Source organism: Electrona antarctica (assembly GCF_951216825.1).
Source record: "Electrona antarctica genome assembly, chromosome: 5".
NCBI lineage: Eukaryota > Metazoa > Chordata > Actinopteri > Myctophiformes > Myctophidae > Electrona > Electrona antarctica.
The window spans coordinates 43,853,339-43,865,735 of record NC_136810.1 but is presented as its reverse complement, the minus strand read 5'-3'; the positions used below and the strand labels follow the sequence as shown (position 1 = coordinate 43,865,735).

The following is a 12,397-nucleotide window of genomic DNA, read 5'->3' as shown; positions in this document are numbered from 1 at the left end:
ATCTGGTTGCAAAAGGGGTGAAGTGGCCCTTTAATGCTTTTGGAACAAGGACCTTAATGCTTTTGGAGCATACACGGTTTCCCGCCCGACACACACACAGCGATGAAACAAAGCAAAACACGGCCCCTTCGGTGGCAGCCCGCTCTCTCTTCCCCCGGCAGCCCCCCTATAGCAGCGAGCAGAACCAATTAAAACTCAATCCACCGACTCAAACGTCCTGCTGAGAGAGTGACAGCATGGCCGTGGCTGATAAGGGGCTCGGTGCACACATACACTCGCCGTATTACACAGCGCCTCGGCGCTGAGGGAGCTCCACTTAGACCTTATATGTTATCTCCAAACACTGGCGACAACAACAGGCAATTTGTGGGAGGTTATAGGCTAATTAGCGGGTAGCACGGCGGCACGCTAGCTGTGCTATCACGTTTTGTTTTCCCTCCAGGCGTCTAGCCGCAAAATGGCTTATACATGTGAATGCAAACGAACGCTGCTGTCATTTAGTTGTGCAGTTTAGATGTACTTTTTATGTACACTGCAGAGAACGCATTATTGCTGCCATGTCAGGGGAAAAAAGGCAAATCTGGTGTTAACGAGATACGTACTGTATCATCAGTGGTGTAAAGGAACATTTACTCAAGTACTGTACTTAAGTACAATTTTGAGGTACTTTTACTTTACTGGAGTATTTCCAATTTTCAGTACTTTTACTTATACTCCATTTCGGAGGCAAATATTGTACTTTTACTCCTAATTACTAATGGCATTACAAAAGTGACATTGTAATTGGCTGACAATATTAGCAGGAAGGGCATACAGTATGTAAGCGACTGCGGCAACCACACTTTGCAATTTTTCAAAATTACGACCTTTCTAGTTGTAATTGTAATGCATTATAGACAACGGCTGTGGGTGGCTGTGAAACATCAAGAAGGTTAGACTTAATTAGTCTTGGTGTTAATTCTTAGTCTTTTCTTTCTTTTTTTTACAATTTTATTTATAAATTTTCAGGCTTAAAGACAAGACATACTTTACAAACATTCACATCACATACACATATACACACAAACCCTACCCACCCCCCCATTCAAAGGAAAGAAAAAGGAAAAACAATACACTTACGTAGCACAGAAACAAAAACAAAACGGACACAAATTAAAACTAGAAAAAGTGCCCTTCTGGGCACACACCGGCACAGGTCTCTACCAGGAGGATAGGAGTACTATGTGTGATGTTTGGCAAAATGTTTAGGAGTAATATGTGTGTGTGTGTGTGTGTGTGTGTGTGTGTGTGTGTGTGTGTGTGTGTGTGTGTGTGTGTGTGTGTGTGAGAGAGACGCGGATTGGCCTGTTGTAGCGCCACCATGAGGCTGATTTGAAAACTGTCAAGTGGCATTTCTTCCTCAGCCTAGTAGAAATATGCATGCACAGTTTCACCGCAATCGGATGCTGCGTTGAGTAGTTGTGGCAATTTGTACAAAAAGGGTACAAAGCGGGCTACTCCTGAAAGCTTTAGAAGCCAATCGTAGGCAATGAAGGTGGATTATGAGAAATCAAACAAACGCGTCTTGATCACATGACTATGGAGAGCATGTGTACCGACTTGCGTGAAATTTGGATAAAATCTGAAGGAGTAATATTAGAAAATGTGTTTTACATATGTCGGCCTCCTGGTGGCGCTATAAAGAGCAGATGTGAAAAATTCCAGGCAAAGCTTTTTCCTTGGCCTCTAAGGAGTTGGCATACAAAGTTATCCACAGATCCGTGCAGTTAGAGGTAAAAACACTTTTCGGCGAGTTATAGCGCCACCATGAGGCTGAGTTGAAAATGTTCACGTGGCATTTCTTCCTCGGCCTAGTGGGAATGTGCGTGCACAATTTCATGGAAATCACACGATGGACGGACGGACGGACGATGGACGGACGGACGGACACACACATGGACACACGGACGGACGGAGTGCAAAACATACTCTCTCCCCATGCCTTCGGCCTGGTGGAGACAACAATCCAGACAGTTAACCTTATTTTTTTACTGGACTGCCGTCTGTAAAATGGTGCATTTATATAGCGCCTTTATCCATACATAGATTGTGCATTCCATTCACACATTCACCCGCACATTCATACACCGATGGCGGCGGAAACCATGCAAGGCACCAACCAGCACATCAGGAGCAATTAGGGGTTCAGTGTCTTGCTCAAGGACACTTCGACACTAACTCTGGGGGAACCCGGGTTTGAACTGGCAACCTTGCGGTTTCCATCCAGCCACTCTACCCCTGAGCCACCACCGCCCCAGTAACTATGCAGATCATCTGGTCCTGTGGATGGGTGTGATGAAGGCAGGCCATCATTGGAGCTGGATTCCTGTCGCATAACTCTGGACATATGTGTGGTGTTGCAGAGGACACCTGTTCATGTTCCCTCTTGTCTTTGAAAGCACAAGTGAGGATGTTGGCTTTTCTAATTGTTGTTCAGTGGACAAAGCCAAGGACCTGTTAAAATGCACATTTTAAATGTGTATGATTATACATTATTGTATCATTGTATCCCCTCAAAAACGAGATGGTACATCTCAAGGAGGGGTTCAGAATAAATCATTTCAATCCTGGAGTTATACGGTACATGCTACCGCAATATCCACCTTCATACAAGTTTCCTCAGCCGTTGGCTGTGTTTAACTTGTCCACAGGGTGCCCATGTAAGAGGGTTCTCATTGGGATTACCCTCTTAGTGTTTAAACAATACATCGCCATATAGGTGATTGGATGTGATCACTTGTCAATTGCTTGTAAGCCGCTGTTTCAAGCTTTATTTGCATAGATGCTTTGAACTTATATGCTGCTTTGCTTTCCCAGTCTTCACTAAAGGCACATCGAAGACGATTGCTTCTCTGTCCAGCATGTTGCACTTGCAGGGGGTCACTGAGCCAATCCTTGGTAAGTTAAAACCCAGTTCCTGGTATTATATCATATCCAACTGATCTTAATGCTGAGCCACTTTAATCAACCCGGAAGTTATGCAGGAATGCCTACTGGGTGTCAAAAAACTACTTTCTGGCCTTGACAACCCATGCATCCAAACATAAAAAGTCCTATCTGATTGCATTAAACAACGTTAAACAATGTTAAACTCACTTTGCATGTTGCTTTGCCACTCGATTTGCCACTCGATGTGCCATTCACTTTAAGCATGCGCATACCCTCTATAGACAGTTACGACATTGAGGGGGCAGAAAACAGCCTGGTCACGTGGTTCATGTACTCGCGCGAGCCCATATACTCCAATGCCTTCCGTAACTTCCAGTTACCAGTAGAAGTCTATGTAGAAGAGCCGCCATTGGACAGTCAGTATTAATTTCTAATTCATATTTAGTTGCCAATAATTTAACTGTAAGTCATTATTGCTATAAAATACAAATTCTACATGCAATAAAAAAGTGGCCAGTAGTTACAATGGTGGGGCCAGTAAAAACAACAAGGTCACATGGCTTTGGGGAGTTTGGGCAGCAGATCTACAAGCTCTCAACATGTCATGCCGCAATGCGTTGTGGGCTTGTAGATCACCTATTTTGATCAATATTTAAAAAAATAAATAGATTTATTTTCCCCAAATTATTTTTATTTTTCAAAAGTTCGAATCCCGTACATTAGAACGAAGCTTTGAAAATTCGATTTTTGTGGGTCAGCCCTACTGTAAACACAGCCTGCACTTCATACAGTACCATGTTGCATATGCTGCTACAGTACATGTTTGCACTTGAATAGAAAGAAAATTGATGGGGGGGGGGGAAGTGTTAGAGAAACGATGTTGGTGCTTTTTGCACTTATTTTTTATAAGCAATAAATGTCCTCCAATGCATTTAAAGGAATTCTTGTGTTGGAATTTATGTTACTGTAAAAACTGTTCAACTTAAATTCATATCGGCTCATAATATCGGCTATCGGGCTCTTTTGATCTCCTCTAATCGGTAATCGGCCATATCGGCCAAAAGACCTTTGAACTACTTTGTACTTATATTGCACTCTGCTTTCCCAGTCTTCAATAAAGGCACATCCATCAAGTCATTTTCTCTGTTCAGCATGTTGCAGGGGGCCACTGAGCCAATCATTGGTAAGTTAAAACCCAGTTCCTGGTATATCATATCTAACTTTTTACGTTTGAAAATTCTGTGTTTTTTTCTAATATCAAATTGTTTTTTAAATGTTTACATGGTCATGTTTCACCTTTGTTCTCTGGACTGGTAGTTAGACTTCCGAGCTCTGGTAGAGCAACCACACGAGCCTCAACAAGTGGTAACTGTATTGTTCCCAGGTGTAACATCTCATTCGGACAGTCTGCCTTCTCAGTAAAGGGAGCAAACCTATGGAACTCTTTGCCTACGGTTCTAAAACTAGAGACGGATGGTAACGTGTTCCACAGAGGACTCAAACTATGGTTGAAATCAAATCAACTGTGTTCACATGTATAGCTTGAGGTACTAGAGTGGTTATGTTTACTTGTGTATTTGAGATTATGTAATGGGTACTGTAATTTTGCTGTAAATATTATTAGAATGTATAATTTTTTGTATTTGATTGGGTGTTTTTTTTTAAACTAAATTGTATTTTTTAGAAAAGTCTCCTGTGGACAAGTGGTGAAAATTAGCACATGTGCTAACACACTGTAAATGATGCATCTACAATTTGTACAACTGTGCAATGAGCAATGCAATTGTTATGTCCATATCAAATAAATAAACATAAACATAAACTGATCTTTGCTGATCCACTATAATCATGCTCGTTGTATATATGCATGCACAGGCCTTCAGCACGTGTGGGAGTACCGCAGCCCCACTAAATCTGTCCCACCACACTACCAGTGTAAGCTCTGTGCCGTGTCCTGTTTACAAAGTGATATGGTGGACCATATTAAAGGCTGGAAACATGGCTTCAAATACTTGGTGAGTGTGACACTTCCTACATCATTTGGTTTGCGTTTTCTATTTTTTGATTGGACTTTGAATTTTACAAATTGACAACAAAATCAAAAGAGAATCGGACCCGTCTGAAGTGAGTGGTACTGTACTGTACTGTACTGTAAAAGCCCTCCTCCCTGGCCTATCTGTGTGTTAGGCTGTGCAACAGTGACACTTGGTGGTGAACAAACGCTATAACGCTATTTTCGTGCTCGGACACAGCCAGGGACACGGGGACAGACCCGGGGACACAGCCACACACACAGCTGTCTATAGGAGTGGTTGCACCACTCAAAAATACAGGTCAGCGTCCTCAATGTTGGTGCGGCGGTGTTGTGTTCACAGAAGCGTGTACGCCCAAATACGATCACATGCGAAGAGGAAGATGCCCAGAACGACCATGAAATTAGGAAGAGCATTACAGAGCTTGCAGCAGAGGTTGAGCACTCTGAGGGAAAGGGTCACGTCAAGGTGAGTGGCACCAGGATTTTTGCTTGTCTACTGCTAGTTTGTTTGCAGCCACATGCACAGCATTCAAATGTAGCTTAAATATTTATAACAATACACTATTATGATAAGGCCCCCTCTCCTTTGGGCTATTTTCTGTCACAGTACATTGCTGTCACAGTACATTGCACATGCGGTACATGTGAAATGTATCCTCTGCCTTTACCAGTCCTATAACTATTAGGTGCAGTGGGTGCTATTAATACAGCGCCTAGGGAGCAGTTAGGCGTTACGTTTTTTTGCTCAGGGACACTTTAACACATGGACTCGGGCCAGAGGGGACGAACTAGCTATGGCCGCCCGATAGACTTCAGATGTCAACATTATGACTTGCTCTAAACTATTCAAGTCAAAGTGAATAGCAAACAAGTTGGGCTCGCCCCCCTAGTGGTCTGTTTGCAATGAATCCAATGCTGGCCTATTTAACATTGGATTCATTGCAAACAGACCACTAGGGGGCGAGCCCAACTCGTTTGCGATGGTTTTTGAAAACCTCATGCCCATCCCTAACACCATACCAAAAATTAAGAACTTGTCACCAAGTGCATAATTGTTATGATTTTGTATGTATTAAATCCCAGTTTATAGGCATTTTAAGCTCCCGGCAGCCATCGTGGACGCCATCTTGAAAATGATGCCTTTCCAGAAGTTATTTTTTCCTAATTTTTTAGTATGTTATTTAGCACACCCAATACTAATAGAATCCATTGGAAAATCTCTTTTATCAATTATTTTATTTTATTTATAACCATATACTGACCCATTTAATATTAGATTCATTGCAAACGGACCACTAGGGGGCGCTCCCAACTTGTTTGCGATGGTTTTTGAAAACCTTATAACCATACCTACCACCATACCAAAAATTAAAAACTTGTCACCAAGTGCACGATTTTAACGAATTCAGACCCAGCTACTGGTCTTTTCCTACAATGAAACCCTCAATGGGTGGGATGGGACCGAATGGACAAAGATCAGGTCTGTATTGTCTCTATTGTAAGTATGTTCCTCTGAGCCTTTCTCCCACATTGCATGAGTAAATATATTAAACATTGGAATCTTACAGGGGGCAGGCTTCCTGGAGAGTTTAAAATGGCTGGGCGTCGAGAACCGGGTTTTGGTGGCTATGCAGCCAGACCAGATGTCCCAAACCTCGATATGGCTAAAAAAAGACGCATGGGCCATCACCATGGGGGTGGAGATGGTTTTGGACGTGATGGCAGAAGAGATGACTTTGGCATGAGTGGTCGGCAGGTTGATAGCCCAGGAAGGCGTTTTCTGGATGAGTTCAGAGGCAGCCAAATGGGGAGTAGCTTGTTGGAACGGCCAGGCTCGATGGCGGAAGCGGATCCAGACTCGAGCAGCCTCCCGGCAACTTTGCTCAATTACCTGGTACGTGTGTTATTATAAATGCTATAAAGATGGCTTCAGTGTACATAATTTGTGGTTCATGAATATAACTGTATTTGTTGTTTGTGTGGAATGTGTCCAGGATACCTTCCGAATAGAAAATGAGAGCGATGCCCAAATTGTGCTAAATGTGCTAAAGAAGTTAACCGATGTGCTGATGGATTACCGGCTGAGGAGTGTAGACACGGTATGAAACGTTTTTAATGCAGGACACTTCAAAGGGCACTATACGGACGGCTGCAATTCGAAACTGGCCCCCGTAAAATCTGACCCCACCACCCACCCCCCCCCCCCCCCCCCCCCCCCCACTGTATATGTTTTCTTTTCCCCTTTTACCTCCTTTAGGATGATTATTTCCTTTTTTGCTATATAGAAGTGTATAAGACTGTATATTTGTATGTCTCTAAATGTTATGATAATTGAACATAACTTGTAAACAAGTGTAATGCTTTAGTCGTCCACTCACAGTTAACAGTTTTTTTGTATTGAGTTGTGCTTGAAATGTACTGTAATTCTGTTAATGAATACATCAATCAATCTGCTCCAGATACCAAGAACAGTGTCATAGGATCATGTGCTCTAACCATAGGCATTTTAATCAGAACCAAAACGGAATGGAGTGAAAATGTCTACTAAATTGCCAATGGTTTTTGCAGGTTCCTAGTGTGAGCAGCAGTTCACCAGTGAGTTCCCTGGGCTACTCGTCGCCTCCTTCCAGAATGCCCGGTGCTGCAGATCGCTACTCGGGAGGCCCCTCAGGTATGTAAAGCATTGTCTTTTTGCAGATGTCTGCACGGTTACAATTGTACCGTAACCAAGCATATCATTATGTTAGGAATCGTCAAGTCACATTTAACTTTTCATTATAATTTGTCTTTACAGGTCCATCAAGGTACTCGGGCGCCCATCAAGGTTCTACAACTGAAATAGTTTGACTAATTGGATGACTGCCACAAGAATAAAAATCAAAACAATTGTTAACATGATTAAAATTAATATTTGAGTTCTGACATGAACAGTAACTGTGCCATGTTGTCTTTTACTTTATATTCACATGTTTTCTTCACTTTTTTTCTAATGTGTGTACTTTGGACATTTGTAGTTGGAGACATTGTTATAAAAGATGTGATGCACACTTCCCTATTTGGAATAATTGTAAGGTGTAGGCCTGTAAAACTCTTTTCCCAAGACTTTCTTTTATTAAAATACAAAAAATAAAAAACTGACTTTGTTCTATACAGTGAATGCAAAATGACTTGTTTCCATACTAGTGAGTAAAATTGCTTTACAGCATTGATGGTCTTTATTAAAGGCGGATGGTTAAACAAAAATGATTAAAGTTAAAGGTGTTAAATTACAATAAAGGTACCCCCAGCTCTATACAAAACACTGCCATGGTGTATGAAGATATATCGAGATGCAATTTTACAGAAATGTAATCATTTGTTTTGGTTTAATTGCATTTCATTTCTGATGAATCAGTGTGCACTGTGCGGTCAATCATATTCTATTTATTTCCCATGTTATTTCTCCTATATCAGTGTGCACTGCAGCAAGACAAGGTTGACTGATGTAATAATGCCAAAACTTTGTGCAGCAGTAGGCTGTAACAATTAAAAATCACACCTTTGTGAAGTGAGGGGCGCTCTTATTGTATATCATCCCTTCATTGTCAAAGGACAAGGACAAATGAAGTCGATGTTTTTGTGCCACAATAAGGCACGAAGTGGATAGGTAAAAAGGTAAGAGCTGATGCGGTGCTCGTCTACATATGACGTAAATTCTCCATTGTCAATGGGAATTTAATGTTTGTGTAGGACAAATTGTTCAAAAACATTCCACATTTGTCACTTTTTTCCTATTTTTTCTTTGTTGAAAATATCAGATCTACAAGCACTGGGCTTGTAGATCTGAAAAATAATAACAGATCTATGACGAGTCGTTGCTGGAAATAGTGCAGTTGCTTATTTTGGGCTTGTTTTCATAGACCTGGTTGCTTATTTCTCCCACAAAATATGGCAACACTGGGAGTAGACCAAATTAATTCATCTCAGAGAGAGTGGATGAGATTGATTGATTGATTGAAGAATTTATTAACAGTTTGCAGAATTACAGTACATTTCAAGCACAAACTCAATACAAAGGCTGTTAGCTGTGAGTGGACGACCCAATTAAGCATTACACTTGTTTCCAACAGGGTCCACCATGTTCAAATCATCAAAACATTTAGAGACGTACAAATAGACACTTCTATAGACAGAACAGGAATTCATCAAAAAAGAATTCATCAAAAAGGAGGTAAAAAGGGAAAAGAAATATATACAGTGAGGGGAAAAAAAAGGGGTGGGCGGTGGGGGGGATTCACGTTCAGCTCCGTTAATTTGTTTGTTTTCCTTGGGGGAGCTGTGTTGGGTCCCCAAGTCGGCTCCGTGGCCGTACCTTGAGTTGGCTGTGTGGCCGTGACCGTCTCTTGTGTTGTCCTTGCGTTGGGTCCCCAAGTTGGCTCAGTGGCCATACCTTGAGTTGGCTGTGTGGCCGCGACCGTCTCTTGTGTTGTCCTTGCGTTCGTGTTTGAGAACAATGAAACAAACAGCAGAGGACGAACAGACTCACAGAGGACGTTTTATAATAGACGTGTGCTGCAGTGCACAAAACGTTCTGTAACTTTGTGTCTGAGATTGTCTTTGCACGACAGTCGTAAAGTTGTGAAAACAGCAGGATCAAAAAAGACTGTTTGCTTTGTGAGATAAAATGCTAAGCTAGCCTCAAGTACAGTCCGTCTATACAAGTGAATAGAACGTTTAACGTGAACCGAACCAGTTGGTCGCCCTTTGGAGGGACAGTCTGTCCTTTTCAACCTGAAGACACAAAGAGGACAACCCAGATAGAGCTTTGAGCAACCAGGACTTCACTCAAAGTTCCTCTGGCAACGTGGAATGAGATTGAGAAGGCAGTGAGTGGACTGAAATACCACATTAAAGGTTTGGTTTCTCACATAGCCTTTTCAGGCACTGTTTTTCTGGCAAATCTAAGCTAGCAAATATAAGACTTCCGGGGGACGATCTCTTCAAAATAAGAGTACCCGAAAAAAAGATTAATTTGCACATTAAAACTATAAATTAAGCATTTAAACGATGCTATAGGACACACATTATGTTTCTGTGTAAAAATAAGTAATAAGTAATGTTTCTGTGTAAAGATAAGTAATTAAAAAGTTATCTAAATGGATAAATGCTATTCACTGGAGTGCATGGACTTTATAAAGTGGACACTGGACAAAAATCCCTGCTATGTATCGACTAGTGTGACATACGCACATGTCCGTGGAGACCTCCTCTACAACACCACACTGTCCGCTAAGCAGCAGAGGTGTAAAACAAAAATTGGCACGCCATACAGCGAGGTGAAAGGTAAAAAAATATCCCATTTCCAGACTAAAGTTAACTAAAGTGGACACTGGACAAAAATCCCTGCTATGTATCGACTAGTGTGACATACGCACATGTCCGTGGAGACCTCCTCTACAACACCACACTGTCCGCTAAGCAGCAGAGGTGTAAAACAAAAATTGGCACGCCATACAGCGAGGTGAAACATAAAAAGATGTCCCATTTCCAGACTAAAGTCAACTAAAGTGGACACTGGACAAAAATCCCTGCTATGTATCGACTAGTGTGACATATGCACATGTCCGGGGAGACCTCCTCTACAACACCACACTGTCCGCTAAGCAGCAGAGGTGTAAAACAAAAATTGGCACGCCATAACATAAAAAAATGTCCCATTTCCAGACTAAAGTCAACTAAAGTGGACACTGGACAAAAATCCCTGCTATGTATCGACTAGTGTGACATATGCACATGTCCGGGGAGACCTCCTCTACAACACCACACTGTCCGCTAAGCAGCAGAGGTGTAAAACTAAAATTGGCACGCCATACAGCGAGGTGAAACATAAAAAAAATTCCCATTTCCAGACTAAAGTCAACTAAAGTGGACACTGGACAAAAATCCCTGCTATGTATCGACTAGTGTGACATATGCACATGTCCGGGGAGACCTCCTCTACAACACCACACTGTCCGCTAAGCAGCAGAGGTGTAAAACAAAAATTGGCACGCCATACAGCGAGGTGAAACACTATTAATCTGAATCGGTGTTGTGTTTGTACCAAATATCTCCTTCTCTTTGCATCTCAATTGTGTGAGTAGTTCCTCTATAGCCGATTGAGTATGTTCTTCAGAGATCATGAATGCAACAGGAGTTGATTAATTAAATGAACTTACTATAATTTCATAATACAAAATCCTTTTCTCTGTTATTTTAGTCTTAATGATCCCCCCTGTGGCATCCCATGATGCGGCACATTGTGCCGTCGCATTGTGCCACAGTTTCACTCCTGCTTCACTAAAACATATAACCTTAAGGGGACTAACTTTAATAATTTGAATGAATCCTTTTACAACAACACTGTCTGTGTCTGTATCCTCCCATTCTTTTTTAAGGTCCATCAAAGCTTTGATCTCACTGTCATCCTTCCATCCTTGTTTCCGCTGTTCATGTTTGACCTGCCTGTACAAAGAAGTGTCTTTACCAACTCCGCTACGATTTCCAGCTATTAAAGACCTTGGGTCTGCATTGTCCAATGCCTCAATGTAAGCAGTATGTGCAAATCGGTTCTTCATTGATCTACCCAAGTTTGCACGCTCTGTGCTTCTAATGTATCTACCTCTCAATTTGTCCTTTGTGTGATATATGTTGCCAGTGTAAGCTATATGAAATATGCCGTCTTCGAATGAATAGAGATGTATTTTAAAGGTCATCTCACATGAAGTATGGCGGCAGGCGCCATTGATTGTCAGACATGGCTTGCTTGATTTTCTAACGATAGCGGTAGAAAAGTTGTGATTAACAAAACGGATTATACAGTATGGATTAGATTCCTTGACTTTGCTGGCAAACAGCTCTTGCCATTCATACCTCTTAAAATATTTATTTCCTTTGACTCTTAAGGAGTTTACAGTGTCCCATTCTGAAGACTTCAAAGTAAAGGTAGTAGGTTCAATGGCACTGTGTTTGAAGGGTCCTAATGTAGCACCAGCTAGTCCCATGACACTCTGAACAGTACCATCATCTAGACTCAGAGTCTGCATTTGTATGTCATCCTCTTCAAGCCTAATCAACGTAGACTCACATCCGATTTTAGGCTGACCCACCACAGTTTGATTTTTGTTTTACACCTCTGCTGCTTAGCGGACAGTGTGGTGTTGTAGAGGAGGTCTCCACGGACATGTGCGTATGTCACACTAGTCGATACATAGCAGGGATCTTTGTCCAGTGTCCACTTTAGTTGACTTTAGTCTGGAAATGGGATGTTTTTTTACCTTTCACCTCGCTGTATGGTGTGCCAATTAAATTTGTACACCTCTGCTGCTTAGCGGACAGTGTGGTGTTGTAGAGGAGGTCTCCCCGGACATGTGCGTATGTCACACTAGTCGATACATAGCAGGGATTTTTGTCCAG

General features: G+C 41.8%; 1 protein-coding gene and 1 long non-coding RNA gene across 2 annotated transcripts; both read left to right on the top strand.

Moving 5' to 3' along the window:
* The first annotated feature begins 4,034 nt into the window (after positions 1-4,034).
* LOC306923340 lies at positions 4,035-5,429 on the top strand. The gene is made up of 3 exons (XR_013790046.1): positions 4,035-4,111; positions 4,804-4,943; positions 5,304-5,429. It is a non-coding gene; the product is annotated as an uncharacterized lncRNA (long non-coding RNA).
* A 963-nt stretch (positions 5,430-6,392) lies between these two features.
* On the top strand, positions 6,393-7,829 carry LOC306923372 (uncharacterized protein). Its single transcript, XM_079501429.1, has 5 exons — positions 6,393-6,443; positions 6,532-6,857; positions 6,958-7,062; positions 7,532-7,634; positions 7,758-7,829. Exons 1-5 carry the CDS (start codon positions 6,398-6,400, stop codon positions 7,808-7,810), a joined length of 633 nt encoding a protein of 210 aa, XP_079357555.1. The 5' UTR covers positions 6,393-6,397; the 3' UTR covers positions 7,811-7,829.
* Positions 7,830-12,397: the final 4,568 nt, after the last annotated feature.